Raw genomic sequence first — 24906 nt, 5'->3', positions numbered from 1 at the left:
ATACAACCAACAAGCCAAGGGATAGCCTGGGACCTTGAAAGACAGGCAGAGGGCTGCATGCGGGCACAGCGGGGACAGGCAGGATGCGATGTTGATTCCCACTTCCTGGTCTCTGCCTCTGGGTGGCCTCTGATTCCCTCTATTTTCACATTGCATTCACCTACCCTTCCTGCCCAGTGGGCCCTCACCCTAAGCAGGCACCCAGGACCCCTGAAGCAGGCACCCAGTGTTAGGATCCCAGATGAACTGACGTGACACCAAAGCAGAATTGGGGAGTGTGGGTGGATGGGTGAGGGTTGGGGGACACTAAGGGATAAAACATTTCAACATGGGCTGTAGAGTCAACAAAAGTCATTACTGGCCAGGGGCAGTGGATCACACCTGTAATCCCAGGACTTTGGAAGGCTGAGGCAGGCAGACCACTCAAGGCCAGGAGTTCAAGTCCAGCTTTGCCAACATGGTGAACCCCTGTCTCTACTAAAAATACAAAAATTATCCAGGTGTGGTGGCTCACACCTGTAATCCCAGCTACTCGGGAGGCTGAGGCAGGAGAATCGCTTGAACCTGGGAGGCAGAGGTTGCAGGGAGCTGAGATCGAGCCACTGCACTCCAGCCTGGGCGACAGAGTGAGACTTTGTCTCAAAAAAAAAAAAAAACAAAAACAAAAACAAAAAAACACGGTCATTTCTTAGTTAAGACCATAAATGGGGCATTTAGAGCAGCATGTAAATTTACCAGATTTGGAAGAGTAGTTTAATTTCTCTGTGCCTCAGTTTCCTCATCTGTAAAATGAGGATAACAGTACCTACCCAGAGCTGTTAATTGAATGAGACAATCCATGCAAGGAAGACAAGCTCCATAAATACTACCTATTAATATTTGGTAGGTATTAGAAGGAACAGTTGAGCTGAAATACAGTTTTTCCTTCAATTTGGGAAAAGCCAAATATACTCTTAGGAGAAAGAAAACTGTAAAATAACATCTGCTATGGGTGTTTCCAGACAAGCAGCTGCTATGTGCCCCCAGGACAAGAGGTGACAGGCCTAAGTGCATGGGGACACACACTCTTTATGCATGCCCGTACACGCGGGTGTCCATGTGGGAGCCCCTGCCCCTTTGCAGATAGCGTATACGGGCCCCGCCTTCACACAAGCTCCTCTCCCCGCCCCGGCGCGGTCAGGGCAGTGACGGCTGCAGGGACCCAGGCAGCCACGAGAGGGCGGAGAGGGTCCTGCGCAGCGGCGGGGAGGTGGGCTCGGCCCCTCACCTCGTACTCCAGGTACTCCTTCCGCAGACGATACTCCTCCAGCTCGCGGCTACGGCCCCGCCGCTCCGGTAAGTTCCTCTGTAGATCCAGCAGGTCGTCCGAGGCAGCGTCCAGGCAGTTCTCGTGGGATCGATGCTGCTCCTCCTGCGAGCAGCAGGCGGTGAGGGACGCTGTCCCGGGCGTCCCCTCCACCGCTTTCCGGGCCCGGGTGTGCCGCCCTCCTGGTCACCTCAGTTCCCAGGCCAAGTGCGCAGCCCGCCTCCAGCCTCCCCGAGTTAGTCCTGGGGCTCCAGGTGCACATTCCCAATTCCACCGTACCCCACCCCTTCCCGGAGGCCATACCAGGGAGCTCCGGGCGGGGCCCACGGGCAGGATGGGCCGCACGAATCTGCGCTGGGAGCCCACAGCGGCGGGGAAGGGTGGCGCGGAGTGCGTGGCCGCAGCCAAGTTGATGCGCGCGATCCAGGAGCTCATCTCCTTGGCAGTGCTGGGTGGGGCAAAGGAGGTCGTTGGTCCTCGGGGACACAGAGTCCGTCCTGTCACCCTCCTCCCGCCCCCTCCTGTGGTTGGTTGCACAGCTGGCCAGCTGCTCAGAACTCAGCCTCCCATAGTTAGAGCCCTGCCACTAGCAGGGTACTCGACCTCTGACCGTGGCATTTCTTATCAATAAAGAGGAAAATTTGGAGGCCGGGTGCGGTGGCAACGCCTTGGCAGGCGGATCACCTGAGGTCAGGAGTTCGAGACCAGCCTGGCCAACATGGTGAAACCCCGTCTCTACTAAAAATACACAAATTAGCCAGGCGCGGTGGCGCCCGCCTGTAATCCCAGCTACTCGGGAGGCTCAGGCATGAGAATCGCTTGAACCCGGGAGGCGGAGGTAGCAGTGAGCCGAGGTAAGAGTCACTGCACTCCAGCCAGGAAGACAGAGCAAGACTCTGTCTCAAAAATAAAAAATAAAAAATAAAGAGGACAATCTGAGAAGGTGACAGATTTTATAACAAATGCCAAATATGGTCAATCATTAGCAACTTCCCAGAATCCTGTGTTCTGAACTGGGAGGCTTTATCCCACTGACAAGGAAAAGGCATACTGTGCTGGCAAAGTTGGCCAAGGATGGGGAGGAAGTAGGCAATGCCTGGGCTTCATCCCTGGTCCCCAGCTCCTCTTCCTGCTGCCGCTTTCTAAGAATTTCTGATCATACGGCCATTCCCACCAGGACCCCCTGGGGCCCACAGGCCTCAGGTGTCAGCAGGGTCAGGGGAGAGAGAACTAGGGCAGGGCAAGGCCTTGCCACAGTCTCCCACCCCAGGGACTTACGGTGCCTGGAAGAGGTAGAGGCGCCAGTCAGCCGTGCGCAGCTGGAAGACGTGCGGCTTCTTGGTGTAATGGGTGGCGGGGGTGGCCAGCGAGTGGTGCACCCCCACGGGCTCATCCACCATCTGATCCACCAAGCTCTCCCCCTCCAGGCAGTGGTCTTCTCCCTGCTACCAGTCACAGGGGCTCAGAGAAGAGGTTATCATCAGCTGCCCACCCTCCAGACTGTTCTGGGCCTCTCTCAGTCTCCCATTCTGACAAGGGTGTTGGCTCCTTTCCTACCTTCAGGAAGTAGAGAACCATCCCTCGCAGTAAGGTGTGGAACATCTTCCAGCCACGCTTGCCCCATGGCGCTGTTCCAGGAACAGAACACAAATGTAGGTGGGGGCACCAGCATCCAGACACACTCAGACACACACAAGTGTGCATATGCCCCCTGCCCCTCACACCACCTCCAGTCTCTCACCAGGATGCACACAAATGCAGAACATGGCAACACAAGAAAACACATACAATCATAAACAAACATATAGAGTCTCTCCACACACAGGCAATCCCCCCGGAAACAAAACCATAGAACCACTCACATCCAAATACAGATATTCATACAGATCATCTTCTCTCCAACTCCAAACACACACCCACTACCCCAAATAGTGGCAAACACCCAGGCACAAACACAGCTCCTCCCAGACAGCCTTCTAGTCCCTGCAGGATGATCTTGACCTTGCATACCCATCTAGAGGGGCTCAAGGGCGCAGGGCCCAGCTTTGGGGTGCCCTTCCCTGTGTACCCCACTCTGAGCACCACCTGCCCTCTTTTCCCCCTACCTCTCCACCCTGGTCTTGTGTGGTAAGTTCCATTCTAAGCTCCTTGGACAAAAGGCAGCCCTAGGGCCCCGGCGGCTTCACAGCCAATGCTAGTTCCCATCCTGGTCGCCCCAGCGTATTCAATCTGTGCTTGCACATTAGTCTGCTGAGATCACCACTCTGGTCATGTTGGTGCCATAATCAAAAGCCTTCAGCTGCCTGTGGAATAAGACCCAAATGCAGGCCCTGGCAATTTTGCCTCAAATGTACCTCCCTTTCACACACCCCATGTTCTGAGCAAACTCGGCTTGCTGTTTTCTCTGTGGGGGATGCCCTCTGCCCAGCTTCCAAATTCCAGACCCTCTTCTCCTCCAAAGTTCAGTGCAGATACCATCACTTACCAGAAGCCTTACCTCTCCCTGTCGCCACATCCCGCTTCCAAAACAAAACCAAAAACCTTTTTCTCCTCACTTGATTCAGCCCCTAGACACTCAGCTCTTGCTACATTTTTTTCGCAGACATTGACACACTTGTCTAATCTCTACCTTACTACAGGGACTCTGGGGCCCAGGAATAACTAGGCCTGTTTTGTCTGGGTTCTCCTGCCTACCCTCTAGTGCCTCACACAGCATCCAGCACATGGTCACTGTTCAGTACGCACTGAGGAAGGAACATGGGCTGGCTGCCTGTCCTCAACGCGGGCCATCTCTCTGCACACCTGTGCATGCATCGGCACAGGTCCCTGAGCAGGGCTGCTCCCAGCACGCCACCCTGTTTGTGGGCAGCAGACACTCACTCTTCTTGCCGTCTGCATCTTGATGCATTTTCCGAGCCAGGATGCCCTGCTTGTAGGTGGGCACTGTGGGATCCTGAGCCAGCTGAAGGAAGGGCTTGCTCATCTTGCCAGCTGGCAGGGACGGCTGGGCCTTCTCAGGTCTGGCTGTGTCTTCTTCATCCCTGAACATCAGAGAATCGGGCTGGAAGTGCTGACTATGTAAAGAGAGCTGGGAGGTATCCATTGCCTCCCAGAGCCTTAGCAACCTCTCTTTTCCTGGGAAGCCACACCCCAGGACCCCCCACAAGGAGTCCTCCTTCACAGTGAACCCATCAATTCCTGAAAATTCTGCCATACCCCACGCCCCACTACCTCTGGCCCTCTGGTATTACTTGGGCTCCTCTATGCTCTCTCCCCAGAGCCCTGCCTCTGGCTTTGCCTCACTCCAAGGGGAGCACTATCTGAGTTTCTCTAACTCTCGGGTGGGTGACAGAGGGAGGACAGCCCAAAGATAGGGGAGAGGGGTGAGAGGGAGAGGGGAAAGGGAGTCTCACTCACACGGCCCACTCGAGCTTCTCGCTGCGGATAGACCAGTAGAGGGCCTGGAACAGAAGCACACAGGTGGGCAGGGGAGCCTCAGGGCTGTGGAGCCTAAAGTCTCTTTGTCTGGCAGAGGTAGGATAGGGGCATGTGTACAGCCTGCCTCCTCCACCCACAACTAGGTGCCCTTCCTCCTTGAGTAAGCAAGCATCCATCCATCCATCCATCCATCCATCCATCCGTGCAACAAAGTATTTCTGGAGTATTTCCCAGCGACAAGCACTATGCTGGGTGCTAGAGACATAAAGATGACCTGCCAGGCACGGTGGCTCACGCCTCTAATCCCTGCACTTTGGGAGGCCGAGGCGGGTGGATCACTTGAAGTCAGGAGTTCGAGACCAGCCTGGCCAACATGATGAAACCCTGTCTGTACTAAAAATACAAAAAATTAGCTGGGCGTGGTGGTGCACACCTGTAATCCCAGCTACTCAGGAGGCTGAGGCAAGAGAATTGCTTGAACCCGGGAGGCGGAGGTTGCAGTGAGCCAAGATCACACCACTGCACTCCCGCGACAGTGCAGGATGAGACTCCATCTCAAAAAAAAAAAAAAGATGATGACCAAGGCAGACAAGTCCCTGTTCTGCCCATGCTTAGTGAGGCCTTAACTAGTTCTCATGGAGGAGAAATGAATTACCTACATGGCATTCTACTGGAAGGGATCTGATGGAGAAGAAACTGGCCGACCAATCCCCACAATAAATGTGCAGTAAATGAATGAATGATGCACTAAAAGTTTGACATATTAACGTAGATGTTATCTCGCTTGCTTCTATAGCTCTTGCAGTGCCTAGCAAGAAGTCTGGCACATAGTAGGTGTTCAGTAAATGTTCATGAAGTACAGCCATGTACCATACAACAGCATCATGATGGTTCAGTCAAGGATGAACTGCATACATGATAGTGGTCCTGGAAGATTGTGATGGAGCTGTATCATTTTTAATCTTTTCTATCATGTTTTTATTGTACCTTTTCTATGTTTAGATATACAAATACAGCACTGTGTTAGAATTGCTTGCAGTATTAAGTACAGCAGCATGCCATACAGGTTTGTAGCCCAGGAGCAATAGACTATCCCATATAGCCCTGGTGTGCAGTGAGCTGTACATCTAGGTTTGTGTAGGTTCACTCTATAATGTTCACACAATAGTGAAAATGCCCAACGATGCATTTCTCAGAACACACCTTCATCGTTAAGTGATGCGTGACTGTGATGAAACAGCAAATGATTTTAATTGCTTATGACACACATGCTATGTGCCAAGCACTGTGCTGAGCACTTGGAAGATTTCATTTCATCTTGATAATGGCATGGTAAGTGGTTAATACTCTCAGGAAGAACTTGAGTTGGCCAAGAGGGGGCAAATTGCCCAAGACTAGAATTCAAACCCAGGAACACCAGGCTCCCAAGTCTGAGCTCCAGACTTTCACCATGTGTAGCTTTGCCCTTCTCAGACTTTGAAGGGGTAAGAATGACTTGAAAACTTAAGAAAATATTTTAGGGGTCCCAGTCTCAGAGAGTCTGATTCAATAAGTCCAGCACAGGGAGTCTGCAGATTTGCATGGCTAACAAATTCCAAGATGCTTCTGATGCTGCCAGCCAGGGAATACACTTTTACTAGCCCTTCAATAAACAAGTACTGTTCTCTCAAGGATATTTTGGCAAAGCCAGTCCCAAGCTCAGCATCTCCCTTGGAACAAAGAACCAAGGCTCCAGGTCCTACATGAGGCTCATAAGAAGACCCCATGGCACATACCTTCAGCAGCTCCTTGGGGAAGTTCCCGCCATCCCTTAGCCCATTCAGGTTGGTTATGAATTCCTGGCAGCTCATGCTCTTCCCAATGTTCTGTAGCCACGGAGAAGTGGGATGACTCGAGCACACACCCCATCCCAATAGAATAACCCCCCAGCCAGCAACCATGGAACCCTTTCCAGCTCCCCAGGCCCACATCCCTCAGGGGTGTTCCCTGCCCGGTCTCAGGCCTCTGGTCTTCTCCTCCCCGCACCCCTTGCCACAGCCTCAGTTCCCACAGGGACTCTCTCCACCATCTTACCTGTCCATGCAGGTCCGTGTTAAGAAGCATGATTGCACATGTCAAGGTGTGTACAGAATCTGCCCCAGAGATAGGTAAGTGGAGAGAAAGCTCATTGGAACCAGGGCTCCTGCTTCCTCTGCCCACACTGCGTGGGGTAACCTAAGAACCCCTGGAATGCTTCCATTCTCCACAGCCCCCAACACACTCCCACCAGTTCACTGTCACCTACTGAACTCCCAAGCAGACATGAGCACCCCAAAGTTTCCCTGCTCTGCTGTCAGGGCCAGCTCCTCCCTACCTACTGAGGGGAAGACCCCCAGATTGCAATGGTGGAAGCGTCTGGAGAACTGGTAGAGGATTCGCTCCCGTTCCTGAGTCTCCCCACTGAGCACCAAGGCCTGGAGGAAGCTCCTGCAAAGGAGGGCCAGGGTCAAGGAGAGAGCCCGGGAGCTTAGGGCCAATCAGATCCCAGCCTCAGGCTGGTGCCACTGCCCCATGCCATCCTCCACAGCCTCCCCAGAGAGGGCCCAAAGACATTACCGGAGGGCTCGGTCCAGGCTCTGGCCTCCAAACTGGAAGAAGGACAAGTACTCCTCAGCCACAGCCCTGCTAAAGTCATTGCTGCAGAGGGAAAAGGGGCATGGAGTCTGCACCAGGGGCCTGGGCTGGGGCCACAGATGCACTGGGGCCCCCAGGGCCTGCACACATTATGCAGTGGGGGTGAGCAAGGGAAGGGTGCAGGCACGCTGGGCCTTGGGTCCTGACACGGCAAGGGAGCAGCCAGGGTCTGGTATGCCCTGCTACCCTATTCAGTGTACACTGGGAGACACTGGGAGAGACCTGTGGAGTCTGGTTGGCAAGGCAGTGGGGTCCAAGGACCAAGGGTGTGGAGACCATGGGGACCATGACTGAGAGTAAGCAGCAGATACAGTGAGGGTATGGGGGAAAAGTTAGGAGGGGAGATGGGAAGGGAACAGGGCAGGGACGGGAAGGGGAGGGTGGCCAGTGGAGGGAGCCCTTCAGCAGCTCCTCCCTGGCTGCCTCAGCCTCCAGCCTTCCCCAGGCTCAAAGCCCCTTACTTCTTCTGCAGGTAGGCAGCCACTTCAGACTTCCGGAAGCCCTCCAGGCGATAGAGGCGTGAGGCCAAGTTCCAGGCTACCTTGTTGTTCCTGACGCCATTAGCTAGCTTGTCTCCAGCTGGTGGTCTCTGGCCTTCCTCTGGGGACCGTGCTTGGGGCATAGGGCTCCCAGGAAGCCTAGAAGAGTTCATCGGTGTCCTCAGATTCTCACGTGAGATAGATATGCAGGAGCTCTGGGTCAAGTGTTCTTGCAGGTCAGTTGTGGCAAGAGTTCCCTGAGCTCAGAGCCTTGAACGGTGGGGCCTGGAGGAGCTGGACCCAGGCCCTTACTCAGGGAAGAGACAGAGTCACAGCCAGACTGACTTAGCCTGGACTGCGATCAGGAGAACCCCGAGAGGAAGGTATTCATGCAAGGTCTCCAGGTCTGGGGCCCTGCGCTTTCTCAGGTAAAGCACAGCCATGTTCCGAGTTTATCTCACCTCAGGTTGCAGGTGCATCCCTGTGAGGCCCCTAGCGTTGTTTTCTCCAATGCAAGGCACGTGGGATTGTCTCCCTCACCTGTCCTGCGGTCCTCCTATACCTCCTTGTCCCTTCCCCACCTCCTAGCTCTGGCTCTAGCCTCCACTCCTAGATCTGGAGCCAAGAAACCTGTAAGGATGAGCTGAGAACAGGAAGCTAGGTGGGCTCTAGTAATGGCAGCAGCTGGGGTAGTTCAGGAGGTGGTCCTCAGCCTCTCCCTTCCCCCACCTAGCAGCCTGGATGACAAGGAGACTGAGTGGTGACATATGACCCAGTGTGAACAGGCCCAGGTGACCCTCAGCCGACTCAGAACCTCCAAGTCCAGCACTAAGACTCTCAGATGTCACTCTGTCTAATCTTTACCTGACTCTTCTGCTTCCCCCACAACATTACAATCAAGTGTGGGGTATTCTAGTTATTTAAACATTCATTATCCAAGTGATACAGTTAGGAAGTTGAACTGGTAAGCAGAAGACATCATAATATGAAAACATTCCAGGGGGCTGGGCGCAGTACTCAGCCTGTAATCCTACTGCTTTGGGAGGCCAAGGTAGGTGGATCACTTGAGGCCAGGAGTTCGAAGCCAGCCTGGCCATCATGGCGAAATGCTGTCTCTACTAAAAATACAAAAATTAGGCAGGGTGGCACATGCCTGTAGTCCCAGCTACTCAGGAGGCTAAGGCAGGAGAATCACTTGAACCCAGGAGGCGGAAATTCCAGTGAGCTGATATTGTGACACTGCACACCAGCCTGGGCAACAGAGCAAGATGCCGTCTAAAAGAAAAAAAAAGAAAACAATCCCTGATAAACAGATATATAACATTAGAATTCACTTAAACACCCACACTATCTAACACAGCTGGGTCAGAGTTAATGGGAGGGTTAACCCCATGCCCATCACAAGGTCTTTGGGTGATGGTGACAGAATGTCAATCAGTGCCAGAAACCAAAGAACCATCTTCCTTATGCATCTGGAAACTAGGCTGCCCTGTGGAGAGGTTCAGAGGCTTGGTAGCCAGAGAAGTTCCAGCCTCTGAAAAGGGAAGGTTCTTCATGCCAAAAATTAAAGTTCACCCAACCCAAAATAGAAGTAACTAAATCTAACTAAAATGAGAACATACTTTCATAGTAAATAATGAAAAGGTTTACTTGGAGCTTTATCTTGGTAAATGTACAAATAAGTTTATTTAAATCTTATAGTAAACACAATGCCTAAAATTTAATTTTCCCAGCACAAGTTTTCTGGCTGGATAAGACATCTTGCATTCATGCTTGATTTTCACAGTAAGATCATAAAGGCCATTAAAAACAGTAACAGGCTGGGTGCAGTGGCTCATGCCTATAATCCCAGCACTTTGGGAGGCCGAGGTGGGAGGATTGCTTGAGCTCAAGAGTTGGAGACCAGCCTTGTGATCTGCCTGGGCAACATGGTGAGACCACATCTCCACAAAAAATAAAAATAAGTAAAAATTAGCTGGGTGTAGTGATACACGCCTGTGGTCCCAGTTACTTGGGAGGCTGAAGTGGGAAGATCACTTGAGCCTGGGAGGCTGAGGCTTCAGTGATTCATGATTGTACCTCACACTCCAGGCTGGGCAACAGAGTGAGATCCTGTCTCAAAAAAATAATAATAATAACAGCTATTTTGAAATATAATTCACATACCATCCAATTCACCCATTTAAAGTGTACAATTTACAGCCAACTGATCTTCAACAAAGCAAACAAAAACATAAAGTAGGGAAAGGATACACTTTTCAAAAAATGGTGTTGGGATAATTGGCTAGCCACAAGGAGGACACACTTTTTCAACAAATGGTGTTGGGATAATTGGCTAACCACAAGAAGGAGAATGACACTGGATCCTCATCTCTCACCTCACACAAAAAACAACTCGAGATGTATTAAGGACTTAAATCTAAGACCGGGAACTATAAAAATTCTAGAAGATAACATTGGAAAAACCCTTCTAGACATTGGCTTAGGTAAGGATTTCATGACCAAGAACCAAAAGCAAATGCAATAAAAACAAAGATAAGTTGCCAGGACTTAATTAAACTGAAGAGCTTTTGCATGACAAAAGGAACAGTCAGCAGAGTAAATAGAAAACCCACAGAGTGGGAAAAAATCTCCACAATCTATACATCTGACAAAGGACTAATATCCAGAATCTACAATGAACTCAAACAAATCAACAAGAAAAAAACAAATAATCCCATCAAGAAGTGGGCTAAGGACATGAATAGACAATTCTCAAAAGAAGATATACAAATGGCCAACAAATATATGAAAAAATGCTCAACATCACTAATGATCAGGGAAATGCAAATCAAAACCACACTGCAATAACACCTGACTCCTGCAAGAATGTCCATAATCAAAAAATCAAAAAATAGACGTTGGCATGGATGAGGTCAATAGGGAATGCTTCTACACTGCTGGTGGGAATATAAACTCATACAATCACTATGGAAAACAGTATGGAGATTCCTTAAAGAACTAAAAGTAGAACTACCATTTGATCCAGCAATCCCACTACTGGGTATCTACCCAGAGGAAAATAAGTCATTATAAGGAAAAGATACTTGCATACACATGCTTGTGCTTATAGCAGCACAATTCTCAATCACAAAAGCGTGGAACCAACCCACATGCCGATCAATCAATGAGTGCATAAAGAAACTGTGGTGTGTATGTGTGTATATATATATAAATATATATATACTATTATATATTCAATTATATATAATTGAATCACATATATGATTGAATATGCATATATATTATTGAATATATATATATGATTGAATACTACTTAGCCATAAAAAGGAATGAATTAATGGCATTCACAGCAACCTGGATGAGATTGGAGACTATTATTCTAAGTGAAGTAACTCAGGAATGGAAACCCAAACATCATATGTTCTCACTTATCAGTGGGAACTAAGCTATGAGGATGCAAAGGCATAAGAATGACACAATGGACTTTGGAGACTCAGGGGTAAAGGGTGAAAGGCGGTTAAGGGAATAAAAGACTACAAATAGGGTGCAGTGTATACTGCTCTGGTGATGGGTGCATCAAAACCTCACAAATCACCATTCAAGAACTTACTCATGCAACCAAACACTGCTTGTTCCCCAATAACCTATGGAAATAAAAATTATAAAAAAGAAAGAAAAGAAAATTCAAGTTAAAAAGATAAAATAGGCAGGGCGTGGTGGCTCACGCCTATAATCCCAGCACTTTAGGAGGCCAAAGCGGGCAGATCACAAGGTCAGGAGATCAAGACCATGGTGAAACCCCGTCTCTACTAAAAATACAAAAAATTAGCCAGGCACAGCGGCGGGCGCCTGTAGTCCCAGCTACTAGGGAGGCTGAAGCAGGAGAATGGCCTGAACCCGGGAGGCGGAGTTTGCAGTGAGCCGAGATCATGCCAATGCACTCCAGCCTGGGCCACAGAGCGAGACTCCATCTCAAAAAAATAAATAAATAAAATAAAATAAAATAATAAAGTGAGGTCAGGAACAGCGGCTCAGGCCTATAATCCCAGCACTTTGACAGGCTGAGGCGAGTGGATTCGAGAGTTCAAGACAAGTCTAATCAAGAGTTCGAGACCAGCCTGGCCAACATGGTGAAGCCCCCTCTCTACTAAAAGTACAAAAATTAGCCAGGCATGGTGGCACACGCCTGTAATCCCAGCTACTCGGAAGGCTAAGGCAGGAAAGCCACTTGAACCCGGGAGGCAGAGGTTGCAGTGAGCCAAGATCGCACCATTGCACTTCAGCCTGGGCAGCAAGAGCAAAACTCTGTCCCAAAACAAAACAAAAAAATAAAGGGTACAATTTTATGATAATTTATATTTGCATACTTTTTTTTTTCAAAGTGCTCCCTCATCTAAGTATTATTTTAGTAACAACACTAATTGACTAGGTCATTTTTAAAAGCATATTTTAGGGCTTTGTCAGTTGATTATTCGAGTAATTCTCTTTAGATGTGACAATTTATTCTTTATTTTTATTTTCTCCTCTTCCATTGTTCACTGGACAATCTCTTTTGGTTCCCGATTTGTCAGTGGTTTCCCACATGATTTGTGAAGTCTTTCAACATCACTTTCACAGACCTTATGAAATCATATGTTTTTTGACAGGATTTGTACTTACACTTTTCTGTTAGCTTCTGTTGTGCTTCTCCTGCATTGTGTAGTGTTCATGAGCCTCAAGAGGCAGTGAGAAGTCACCAGCAAAGACCCTGACCCATCTGTGTTAGGTGGAGAGAGTGCTTAAGTGAAACCTGATGTTATTCGTCTGTTTATCAGGGAACGTTTTCATATTATGATGACTCCTGCTTACTGGTTCAACTTCCTGTGTCACTTGGATAATGAATGCTTAAATAACTAGAATACCTGATTGTGACGTTGTAGGGGAAGCAGAAGAGTCAGGTTTAGATTGGATTGAGTGACATCTGAGAGTCTTAGTGCTGGACTTGGAGGTTCTGAGTCGGCTGAGGGTCACCCGGGCCTGTTCACACTGGGTCATATGTCACCACTCAGTCTCCTTGTCATCCAGGCTGCTAGGTGGGGGAAGGGAGAGGCTGAGGACCACCTCCTGAACTACCCCAGCTGCTGCCATTACTAGAGCCCACCTAGCTTCCTGTTCTCAGCCCCCTTACAGCCTTCTAGGCTCCAGATCTAGGAGTGGAGGCTAGAGCCAGAGCTGGGAGGTGGGGAAGGGACAAGGAGGTATAGGAGGACCGCAGGACAGGTGAGGGAGACAATCCCACGTGCCTTGCATTGGAGAAAACAACGCTAGGGGCCTCACAGGGACACACCTGCCACCTGAGGTGAGATAAACTTGGAACATGGCTGTGCTTTACCTGAGAAAGCGCAGGGCCCCAGACCTGGAGACTTTGCATGAATACCTTCCTCTCAGGGTTCTCCTGGTCCCAGGCCAGGCTAAGTCAGTCTGGCTGTGACTCTGTCTCTTCCCTGAGGGCCTGGGTCCAGCTCCTCCAGGCCCCACCATTCAAGGCCCTGAACTCAGGGCACCCTTGCCACAGCTAACCTGCATGGACTGCACCATTAGGTCCATGACATGAACCGCTGCTGGTTCCTGCTAGTCCCATTAACATGACTCACATTCAGCCAATTAGAAGACAAAATGCCTTTTTCAGTGTGGAGATCCCAGGGGCTGATAGTCTTGAGGCAGCATTCTGGGACAAGTGGACATCTAGGTTGGTTTCTCAGTTGGCCTATTCCTACCTCTGGTCACAGTTCTGTGGTTACACAATCCTATGTTGGGCCCCAAGATCCATTCCCTTGGTCCCCATCAAACCTCCACTTGATGAGATCCGAGCCAGTGCCCCAGGCCCAGGTTCTTTGGTGAATGCCTCCCAGATACCTCCTCAAATCCAAAGCAGTCCATAATCCCCACATCACAAGCTCTGACCTTGCACTTCCCTGGCCTGCCAGCATGGCTCCCGTTTTTCTGGGCAGGCACACGCCCTTGCTCAGGTTCCCTGGACACCTCCTCCCCTTCCTCCTCTCCTGGTCTCCAGCTGTGGATGCTTCTTTTAAAGCCCTGCACCAGCACACTCAGATCTCGCCTCCACGTGTATAACTATCTGCTGTTTTGTTTCTGATGCTTCTGAATCTTACGGTCTTTCTCAAAACTCTTCCTGGTACCCACTCATATAATCCTTGCTTAATAAATATGAGTTTGTTTAATTCCAATGTGCATTTCTCACCCTCCATCCAGACTAGAATATTCTTAAATGCATCCATAATTAGGAGCACGAGAGCCAGTTAGTCTGAGACTTACTGTTCTGCAGAAGTCAGGTGAGTGTCAGGCTGGACGTCTCCAGTCTCTGCAGGCCTGGCTGTTCCTTCACTCTTTACTTCCTCGCCTGGTTTCGGGGCCTCCCCTGCCTCCTCTTTCTTCAAGGAACTTGGCTGTTCCCCATCCGTCTCCAAGAGTGAAGACTGTGAAGCATCTAGTGTCCACTTGGGCAAAATGCCTGAGCTGTGGTGTTGAAGCTGCGGGCTGCCCTCCTGGGACGATGCAGGGCTGGGCCTGGGACCAGGGCCTCTGCTCTCAGATTCTGGGCTGCTAGGCTCTGGAGAAGAAGCTGGACTCCTCCAGGGGCAGGGGGCCAAGGTGCAGGGAAGAGATTCCTGGGGGTGCCCACCCTCCCTCTCATCTGAGGAAGAACATGAAGTGAGGCGGGCACAGGGCAGGAGGCAGGAGAACGGCCTGGGCACCACCTCCAGAGGCTCCCTCCCTGGGGCTCCTCCCCTGGAGCCTGGCAGCATGCCCTGTCCTCCCTCGGGCAGTGACCTCTCCCACTTGCAGAGGCAGCAGACAGCGGGCTCCCAGGACTCAAGCCTCCAGGCAACTAAGGGCTCAGGACCTTTGCTAAACCATTAAGACCCAGCGGTAAGAAATGCTGGTCCTTTTGTACGTTTCCCTCATTTAATTTTAAAGAGGCAGGATTTAACCCCGAGTCTGTCTGGCTTAAACACAATATAATGGGACCCATTAATGGCAACCATGGATCCAAGAATGATCTTTGTCCCCACTCCAAATTCCAAATCCTCCCAGGACCCAATTTCCCAAACCCCCTTATTAGGGCTCACCTCTGTCCTGGGAGTTAAGAGTCACCTGGGGCCAAAAAGGACCTCCTCTCTGCCAGCCCTCAGGGCTGAGAGAGGCCTGTTGAGAGAGGCAAAGGCATTCCCATGAGCCCTGGAGACACAGAGAGGTGGATGGGGGAGGAGCCAGGCAGGGAGAAGGGGAAAGGAGGGGAGGGGAAGGAGGCCATGAGTAGGCAGAAGCCCCTCCGTCCTCCTCCCACCCAGGCTGGAGCCTCAGTTCAGAAGGGGAGTCCTGATGTGAGAAGCCCCATATCCTAGGATTGTTGGTGCTAGGCCCTGGAAATGAATGGGCTCATATTCCTCCTCCAAAGATGGAGAAAGTAAGGCCCAGAAAGGGGAAGTGACTTGCCCAAGGTTGCACAGGATGTGCAGCAGGGCCAAGATCAGATCCGACACATCCTGATTCCCAGGTCAATGCTTCGTCCACACACTGTGCTGCAGATGGAGCAGGACCAAGCCTATCTCCCTGAGAAGTCTAGAGAGAGACAGAGGAGAGAAGGAGAGGAGAGGTGACTAGAGGAAAATTGCTCCCAGGGCCTTTCTCAAATCCCATGAAGCCTCCTCCCTTCACAGTCTGCCCAGATGGCCCTGCCTCAGGTGGTGCCAGCCCAAGGAGGGGCTGTGTTTTAGGGAGGGTGATAGCCCCAGGCACTGGGCTGGGTGGGCTCTGCCTTCCCAGACAGGAGCCAACCTGCAACTTATAGCGTTCCCAGGCTTCCCTCTGAGAAGTTAGTGCTTAGAGCAAGAAAGTCCATGGCAGGCGCAGTGGCTCACTTAATCCCAGCACTCTGGGACGCCCAGGTGGTTGGAACACCTGAGGTCAGGAGTTCAAGACCAGCCTGGCCAACATGGTGAAACCTATCTCTACTAAAAATACAAAAATTAGCTGGGTGGGGTGGCACACACCTGTAATCCTAGCTACCTGGGAGCCTAAGGCAGGCGAATTGCTTGAACCTGGGAGGTGGAGGGTCAGCCAAGATGGCACCACTGCATTCCAGCCTGGGCAACATAGCAAGACTCCGTCTCAAAAAAGAAAAAAAAAAGAAAGTCCCGAGAAAATGGACCTCCACAGGCACAGCCCTAACTGCCCCACACTGGGGGCCCTGGCCCATGGTGGAGGGGACTCCCATCAGTACCCAGGAGCTACTCTGATCTTGGGCTCCAAGAGCTGCTCTGGTAATAGAGCTGCTCTGGGTAATAGATCTTCATTGTTCTCAGAATTGAGAGATTAGAAAATTACAGCCACACTCTACCATATTGAGTCTCCTTATCTCTTAAGGAGAGGCCTCCCTGGGAAAACTGTGCTCCCTATTGTCTCACAGAGCATGTCCCCATCCTTAGTAGATATTAAGAATCTCTGCCATTGTCATATGGGCCTGATCTATTGACACTGGACGGGGGAATAATGACAGATGGTAAGCTAAAAGTAACAACATGCTGAAATCTGTCAAGAAGAGAGAGGACTGGACTTTTGAAATAGGCATCTCTCTGTTAGGGGCAAAGGTCACCCTTGCCGGCTGAGCGCTGCCCTGTTACAGTTGGGAATGTCTTGGAGGTGGGAGGGGAAGAATCTGAGAATGGCCTGGAACATGCTGCAATTGGAGGAGCTGTTTGTTCTCCAAACGTATCTAGACATGGCCCCTTGGAGCTGGTGAGATGGAGACATTTGTGGACTTAATTATCAGCTGACATCAGCTGACATCATGGCATTGATAAAATGTCCTATCATTCTGAAGACAACACTGGTCCTGATTTTCTGCTCTATTACCCTGCTATATACTGATGCAGGTTATCCCCAAAGCTCTTAGCGTCAGAAAAGAATGTTCTGGGCCTGGTGACCCCCGAGGAAGACCCTCCCTTCTGTGTTCCCAGCACAGCCCCGGTTGGTTCCCAAGACTGGGCTTACCTCACTCTCCCTGTGACCAGGAGGTGCTGCAGGAGCCCCCTCAGCGGCAGCCACTGAAGCCCAGCAGATGGAGTGTGGTTTATAGATGGGCACAGGGAATGGAGGGGTATGATGCCCACTGATAGCAGCGCCGTCCCCCAAATCTGGCTCACTTTCCAGCTCCCACAGCACTGTGTCTTCTGGGAGGGGAGGCTCCAGAGTCTCTGGGCTCTCAGGTCCAGTCCTCACACCTGCATGGGAGTCTGAAGCCCCCCAGGAAAAGCGCTCTCCAGAAGCACTGTTCTCTGAGCAAGGACTCGCCAGGAAGAGGGGGTTGCTGAAGAACATGCTGCCCTCCTCAGCTCCCCACTGTGGAGAAGAGTCTGGGGTTCCCTCTCTCAGCCATGCCTGGCCCTCTGCCTCAGGCTCGCTGCTGTCTTCCCCTGAGTCTTCGTTCTCAGGTGGGCTGGAGTGCAGGCCCGTGTCCCCGGGGAGGTCCACAGGGGGCATGGGGAGACAGCATTTCAGCCCAGCCTTGAGCCCTTCCGTCTTCTCCAGCTCCTCCTCCAGGTCTAGGACACACATCTGGGCCTGCAGGATGCCTGCCCAGAACACTACCTGCGTGGACGTGCTCCGGTTCTGCTTTGGGCTCCCCGGTAGATGGCTGTTCACTGGTGACCCTGGTGATGCTGTGTTCTGCCTGTGCTCCCTCTGGGCAGAGGGGCTCCCCAGATGTGTGAGCTCCACACCGGAGCCCCAGGGAGGAGCATCTTGTCTGGTAGATTCAGGAGGGTCAGTGGCCCAGGTTTGCTCCTGGCAAGGCTCCGGCCCGTCCTGATGGACCCAGCTCCCCAGGTGTGTGAGCTCCACACCGGAGCCCCAGGGAGGAACATTTTGTCTGATAGGTTCAGCAGGGTCAGTGGCCCAGGTTTGCTCCTCGAAAGGCTCCGGTGGATCCTCATGGCTGCACGTTTCCCTTGGGCACTCTCCTGGGTGGGGCTCCAGGCTGTCTCCCAAGTACAGGTTGAGAATTTCCATGGGCTGGGGGTGGTCAGGGAGTCTGTAGTCACCCATCATCCACCGAGCAAAAGCTGCGCAGGAGTGCCCCGGAGCATCTGCTTTCACGGTCTCACTGTGTGGACTAGGGGGAGCACTGGCCGCTGGAGAAACTGGGAATCCATATCTACCCTGGAAATGCCCAAAGCAAGTGCAGGTTAGGGAAGGGCTGTCAGCCTCTGGAGGCACGTATGTATTGTGTTAGATGTGTTTGGAGTGTCTTCCCCATCTATGCCTGCTGCTCCTTAGCACTGCCCTCCACAGCCCTGCTGGGAGTAAGGAATGTACCACATATTCCATCTGATCCCACAATCTCTAAACTTGCACCAGGGCAGCACCTGCCCCAAAGACACCCATCTGTTGGCTGAAGGTAGCCCATGTGGCTTAGCTGAAAAGAACAGACTGGCCAAATCAGATCCTTCTCTTGGGCATTTGGATTGGAGAGTGTGGAGACCGAGGTGGTTGGCAGCAGGAACAGAAGGCGGGAATGCCTCTAGGTATCAAGGAAGCAGCTGCAAGCCACAAAGGACATGTAAACCAAAGCATGTGGGAGCCAAACAGACACAGACTGGAGGTGAGGAGAATGCAACAGACTCGTGGAAGAAGCAGGCACCCACAACATGAAGGCCACAGCCTGCCTTACTTCCACTTTCCAAGGCTCCTATCCTTGGGGCCTTACCCTGTACACCAGGCTGGCTCACAGGCTGCTTCTTTGTCCTTGTAAGCTGTTGACAGCTTGGAATTTGGCCCAGGTGGAAGCAGCAAGGGGCTCTCTGCTTAACTCAGCCCAAGCCCTCATGAAGGGAGGATGCTTCAGCCCTGCTGCCCACCACCCAGCAGACCGCCTGCTGCATGGGGAGGAGATCTCTGCCTTCTAGGGAGGAAGAGGCTGGGATGTGGCAGCCATGTCTGCCTGGAGCTGCCTCACATCTGCCCAGAGCTGCTGTGTGCACAGCCTGCACTAACACTCTGGGTGGGCCTTTATCAGATGAGCCCAGGAACCTTGCAGGGTGTTTTCTAGAAGCATGCATTTCCATCCCCTGCATGCAGCCCACCGCTTACATGGCTCTCAGAGCAGCCCTGCTTCCTCAGAATAGCTGGCTTGTTTTGATCAAAAGCACACTGTGAAGCTTGTAACTTGTTTGTCTCATGGTGCTGGCTCTCCACAAAGTGGAAGTGCAGGGTCAAGTACACAGGTCCTTATGGCATGTCGTAAGCACTCCCCTGGCAGCTGTCTTTTTTTTTTTTTTTTTTTTTTTTGAGACAGAGTCTCGCTCTGTCACCCAGGCTGGAGTGTAGCGGCACAATCTTGGCTCACTGCAACCTCTGCCTCCTGGGTTCAAGCGATTCTCCTGCCTCAGCCTCCCGAGTAGCTAGAATTATAGGCGTCCACCACCATGTTCTGCTAATTTTTTTTTTTTTTTTTTTTTGTATTTCTAGTAGAGATGGGGCTTCACCATGTTAGCCAGGCTAGTCTCGAACTCCTGACCTCAAGTGATCTGCCCACCTTGGCCTCCCAAAGTGGTGGGATTATAGGTGTGAGCCGCTGCACCCAGCAGCTGTCTTTTCTTATTTTCCCTTTGCCTCATTTTCTTCACTCACAGATTTCTATCTTGAAGGCTTACATGTGTGCTTGTGAGCTATATTAGAATATTTTGGGGAGCAAGACTATTAACAAACACACACATGCTCCCAGTTTATAACCATGTGTGACTTCCAGATACCCAAGAACAACAGCCCCTTCCACATGCAGTTAACCATGCCTGTCCCCACCCACCACTCCCCCAACCTCGCACCTGAAGGATGAGCAGTCCCCTGTGTGTCGCTGTTTAACAGATGAGGAAGCCTTAGCCTGAGTCTGGCTTAATGACTCACAGCTGGTGACAGGGGCCGGACTCCGACACCAGACCATCCACCTTCCGGTCTGCAGCTCTCTCTGCCCTTTCCCTGCTCCAGTATGAAGAGAGTGGGCCCAGGTGGCCTCGTCCAGAGCTCCAGACCTCACACTGAGGTCCTCCCACAGGCAGGCTGTAGGACAAGAGCTTGACTGGCATGCAGGGCCCTAACCAGCACACATAACAAACCCATGGGGGTCAGCTCCTCCCTGCCCAGCACTAGAGAACATAAGCTGAATCAATAGCCACATGGACCGCAGCTCAAACCCTCGTCCTGCCACATACAATTGAGTGGATAAGCCTGGAAAGTTCCTTAGCATCTGGGAGCCCCACTGCAGTGGGGAGCTAGGGTTAACGGAGGTGATTCGCGTGGCCTTCAGCCCAGGCTTGGCCCACTGTTAGACACTCAGTAAATGGTAACCCTCAGCGCTCTCTCACGAAGGTCAGGGGGTCCAGCTGTTATTCAAGGTCACTTAGAAAACATTGCTTTGCCCCATGCCTTTTTTCTGGAGGGCACCTGAGAGAAGGAAGGAGGGCCAGTATGCATTTCAGTTTCTTATTCACCTTGAAAGTATCCTTTTTCTAAAAGTGCCTCCAAAAGAAATCTCTTTCTGGGTTTTTACCCCTCCCTCTGACCCAACCCCTGCATTCCTGTTTTAGAATAACAAGAATCTAGACTTGCTGGATGACAGCCTCAGGATTCTGATGTTTCAGCCCACCCGGAATGGCCCCTGACCGGCCTTCAGGGCCCTTTCACCTGTTAGTTATCGCAGCCTCCCCAACAGGCTGACTTCCCAAGAGGAGAGGCCCTTTCTTATGTTTAATCTTGTACTTGATGCTCTGAATCAAATGGACCAGATTTGGTCTCATCAGAGATCTTTGAACCAGAGTGGCTCCATCTTGTATAGGGGCTGGGTAAAATAAGGCTGAGACCTACTGGGCTGCATTCCCGGGAAGCTAGGCATTCTAAGTCACAGGATGAGATAAGAGGTCGGCTCAAGATACGGGTATCCTTAATCCAGCAGCCCAAGCTGCTGCTCTGCCTATGGAGTAACCATTCTTTTATTCTTTTACTTTGCTAATAAACTTGCCCTCATTTTATGGATTCACCTTGAATTCTTTCTTGCACGAGATCCAAGAACCCTCTCTTGGGGTCTGGATTGGAATCTCTTTCCATTAACAGTCTTGCCTTTCATTCTTCTCCTATGGATCCAGCCTTCACTCATCATTCTAGGTTCTGCCTCTCCACCTCCCACCACTACCTCCAGGTAACAGGCAGAGGATTTGTATGGTTTACTCCTTAAGTCCATACCACTCTCTGCTCCCCATGCAGCTGCCCATTGTCACCCTCAGTGCTCTCCGGGCAAGAGGCCTGAGACGGTTCTACTTCTAAGGCAGAAGGGATGAGGAGCCTCAGGATCTATTGTCTATACTAGGGAAAACACCCTGGACCCCAAATCTCCCTCCCCAAACCTGCCTGGCAGAGAGCAACCGAGTGTGAGCAAGGAGGTGACTCACCCCACCACATCCCACTGCGCCTCCTCAAGACACCAGTCCATGGGGTATAATAAATGACTAGGAAGACATGTTTATTTAGAGATAGAGGGGAAAGCTGGGGAGAAGCACCTGGTTTACAGGTACCAGAACATAGGACATCCCTAGCTCTACTCAACTGCCTCCCTTCACAGACCCCAAAGCCACCCTCCAGGTCTCTGTAAAGTCCTGGTCTTTGGGCCCAAATAGTTCTCCTGCCATGCAAAATCCCTGATCCCTTCTCCTGTTCTCATTCACCCAACTCCACCCATTGTACCTGAATGAGTGCCAGCCTCATGGCCCTATGAGCCCCAGAGCATTTTGCCAGGATAACGCCAACCCACCTTATCTCACCATCAGTCAACTCACTTGGCAAGAAATGTTCCCGTGCCAATATGGGAATGGGAGTGGGAATGCGGGGCTGGGCCTGCTAGAAAGAACATCCTAAACTTTTCATAAGATGAGAGGAAACCCCACTTGTCTCTCTTTGCACATATGTACTTGCAAATAGATATGTATATGTACATAAAGCAGCCCTCTAGGTACACGCTAATGCTGATGCTAGATATAGGTGAGGATTGGACTTGCCTTCCCAGAAAAAAACCAGTGTTCCTTGCTGGGGTTTTTCAGAGGAAAAAAAATAAATACCAGAGGCTGCAGCAGCTTTCCAAGCAAAGAGAAGAGAGCAGATCTCTGGGGCCTGCAGCACCTGAGGAGCCTGGGAGGGGTGGGGGTGAGGAACTGGTCAGTGGAGGGGAGCCCAAGGCAATGGAGACAGGAAGGGTGGAGACAGATCAGGTATTCAGTGGGGACAAGGCATGTAGTTTGGCTACGACATTTTTTTTTTAGACCGTATCTTGCTCTGTCACCCAGGCTAGAGTGCAGTGGCATGATCTTAGCTCACTGCAACTTCTGACTCCCAGGTTCAAGCGATTCTCCTGTCTCAGCCTCCCAAGTAGCTGGGACTACAGGCACCCGCCATCATGCCTTGCTAAGTTTTGTATTTTTAGTAGAGATGGGGTTTCACCACATTGATCAGGCTGGTCTCAAACTCCTGACCTCAGGACCACCTGCCTTGGCCTCCCAAAGCGCTGGGATTATAGGCATGAGCCACAGCACCTGGCCGGCTATGATTTTTTAAACCAATTAAACTCAACGTGACTATACTCCACCCCTCGCTTTTACTTTCTGAGCGTTTATCCCGGTGTGTAGTTGCCAGTGTGTTTACCCGCGTGGTTCTAGTTTGCCTAGAAGGTAAGCACCAAGACGGCAGGTTCTTTATGTTTCCTGTTCGCCACTGTGTCTCAGTATGAAAATATTGAATGGCATAGTCACATTATGTAACTGATTTGTTAACCACTCCGACCCACAAAGCTCTGGGGGCATACTTTAGTTCAACTGGATTCGAAATTTAAAGATCAGCATTGACTTGAGGGGTTTAGTTCAAGTGGATTAGAAACTTAAAGGTTAGCGTTGACGTAAGAGGTTCAGGCCCGCCTGTGACTTGAGCTGGGGTGCGAACCCAGGTTACAGCTCTCTTAAGCATCACTCTCTCCTCCTGCCCCACTGATCAATTCTCTTGGACATTCCTGAATTCACTTGAGTCACTCGAACTCCTGTACAGTGCCTCCTTGGCTGAGAGTCGGCGTTGTAGAACGTTTGTGAAAATAAGAGAGGGGATGGCTAGATGAATGGACAGACAAATGGAGAGACACACTGATGGGATGGATCCTCAGAACTCTCCCTCCACAACAACCAGGCCAGAAGACTGGGGAGACCGAGGCTTGGAGAAGAGAATTAGCATCATTATAATATGAAGGCTTCCCCATGGGGGCCAGTCTGCCCATGACCAATCACCTCATCCTCCCCTCTCCAGGAAGTCCAGTGCTCCAAGGGCAGTGCTCCCCCAGAGGTAGGTTCCTACCAGGTCAGCAGCCAAAATGTCCCTGTGGGTCTTGGCTCCCAGGCAGTAACCCGAACAGAAAGGAGGACCCATTCAATTGTGTTGTTTGTGCTCTCCATTTGTGCAGGGGGCACTGTGTAACTGTGTGTTTAAAAGATGTCTTCCTTCTGTTTTTTAATTGCTCTTGCCTGAATGGAAAGGTAGGATGACCTAAAAGGTGAAGTCACCTCCTAAGGCCAAAAAGGCAGTTCTACCGGTCACCCAGGTGAGGGCGGTCTGATCTCAGTAGGGTGGAGGATGGAACTAGCCTTTGATCCCTGAGGTAGGATGGCACCCTCTAGGCAGAGGCAAGCCAGAAACTGGGCAGCAGAGCCCAGGTCTTACGCATCTAAAATTTTCTTGGTTTACTTGTGTTTTTCCACCCCTGGTGTTTAGCAAAATCTCTCTTGAAATCTCTCCTGTCTGTTATCCCAACCAGAACGAAAGCAGAAGGAAAGGAATTCGCAGCAAAAGAATCGCCACCTGTCACATCAGTTGAGTTCTGTTACCTCTACATTAAAGTGGCCCTTCAGTTTTTCTGAGCACTGAGGTGGCTCTGAAAGTTTAAGGAGGGTTCAGAGGGGAGGGAGCTGAGGTGGGGAAGAGAGAGCACCACTCCACTCTGCTGCCAACCAGCCACTCTTCTTGAGCACAGCTGACTACATTTCAGAAAATCTTCACCACGGTGGGGAGAGGGTGTATGTTTCTCATAGAGAATACTGCAAGGGCTAAGCCTTATGTCCCTCTTGTGGGAGGTGAAGGACACAGAAAGCAATGGCTGAGGGACTAGAAGGCAGAGTCCCTCCCACCTGCCCCACCCCCGGCTTCAAGGCAATTTCTTTTTGACCCAAGGGGGCAGGAAGGAACCCAGCTGACACCTGGCAACCGGACGGTGCTTTCTAACAGTGAGTTTGTTTTTCACCCTCAGCCTGGCATTGCAGCCTTGTACCCTGGCTGAAGAACGGGGAGACCGGGCACAGAGGCTGGGGTATGAGCCTGCCCTGAGTAGGAAGGTGATGGCCTTGGGTGCCCTGCACTGACCATCCTCCTTTGCCCACTTCAGGCCCTGCACTGACCACCCTCCTTTGCCCACTTCAGGGTCATAGTGAAGAATGCAGAGCAGAATCCCATCCTAACTCTACAGCTGACAAGCCATGTGGCTCTGGGTGAAAAACTCCACCTGGTTCCTTTTCTGTAAAATAAGGAACCAAGACCCAATAAAGCTATACTTCACAGGTTTGTTGTAAAGTTGGAATGGGTCTGAGTGCTGGGCCTGGCCCTTGGTGGGTGCTCAGGAAATACCGTGTCCTGCTCAGTTTAATTTTGTTGTTTTGCTGTCCATTTAGAGAAGCCAAAATTAACAAAAACAAACAAATAGCCCTCCTGGTCAGGCTCAGCTCTTAGCCTCCTCAAGGAGTCAGCCCTGAGCCTTCATCCGGAGGGTGCCTGTCTCTGTTTCCCTTTTTGAGCTTCCAGACTCAGCAAGCAAACGCTCCCTCCTTTTACCCTGGAAATGTTTTCCCTCCTATGGAAAAGGTATGAAGGCTT

The 24906-nt window shown here is 51.1% G+C and overlaps 1 protein-coding gene across 6 annotated transcripts in view; it reads right to left on the bottom strand.

Annotated features, from left to right (window-relative positions):
- Positions 1-24906, bottom strand: part of PSD4 (pleckstrin and Sec7 domain containing 4) — a 47643-nt gene that overhangs the window by 4488 nt on the left and 18249 nt on the right. For 3 of the 6 annotated variants that reach the window (XM_019022727.4, XM_055378261.2, XM_055378260.2), the window contains exons 2-16: positions 16954-18120; positions 15397-15522; positions 15030-15105; positions 14215-14593; positions 7879-8055; positions 7340-7420; positions 7098-7210; positions 6818-6876; positions 6520-6609; positions 4724-4767; positions 4187-4347; positions 2864-2934; positions 2585-2751; positions 1610-1754; positions 1268-1411 (exon numbers count right to left, since the gene is read on the bottom strand). In XM_019022727.4, coding sequence (XP_018878272.4) covers positions 1268-1411; positions 1610-1754; positions 2585-2751; positions 2864-2934; positions 4187-4347; positions 4724-4767; positions 6520-6609; positions 6818-6876; positions 7098-7210; positions 7340-7420; positions 7879-8055; positions 14215-14593; positions 15030-15105; positions 15397-15522; positions 16954-18009 — 2889 coding nt within the window. In that variant the 5' untranslated portion in view covers positions 18010-18120. Of the gene's footprint in view, positions 1-1267; positions 1412-1609; positions 1755-2584; positions 2752-2863; positions 2935-4186; positions 4348-4723; positions 4768-6519; positions 6610-6817; positions 6877-7097; positions 7211-7339; positions 7421-7878; positions 8056-14214; positions 14594-15029; positions 15106-15396; positions 15523-16953; positions 18121-19784; positions 20109-24906 lie in introns of those variants that run through there. The other 3 variants (XM_063695713.1, XM_055378262.2, XM_055378266.2) reach the window with 3 other exon arrangements.

The sequence above is a fragment of the Gorilla gorilla genome, chromosome 12 (assembly GCF_029281585.2).
Source record: "Gorilla gorilla gorilla isolate KB3781 chromosome 12, NHGRI_mGorGor1-v2.1_pri, whole genome shotgun sequence".
NCBI lineage: Eukaryota > Metazoa > Chordata > Mammalia > Primates > Hominidae > Gorilla > Gorilla gorilla.
Note: the sequence above shows the minus strand (reverse complement) of the source record. Positions and strands in the feature narration are given on the sequence as shown.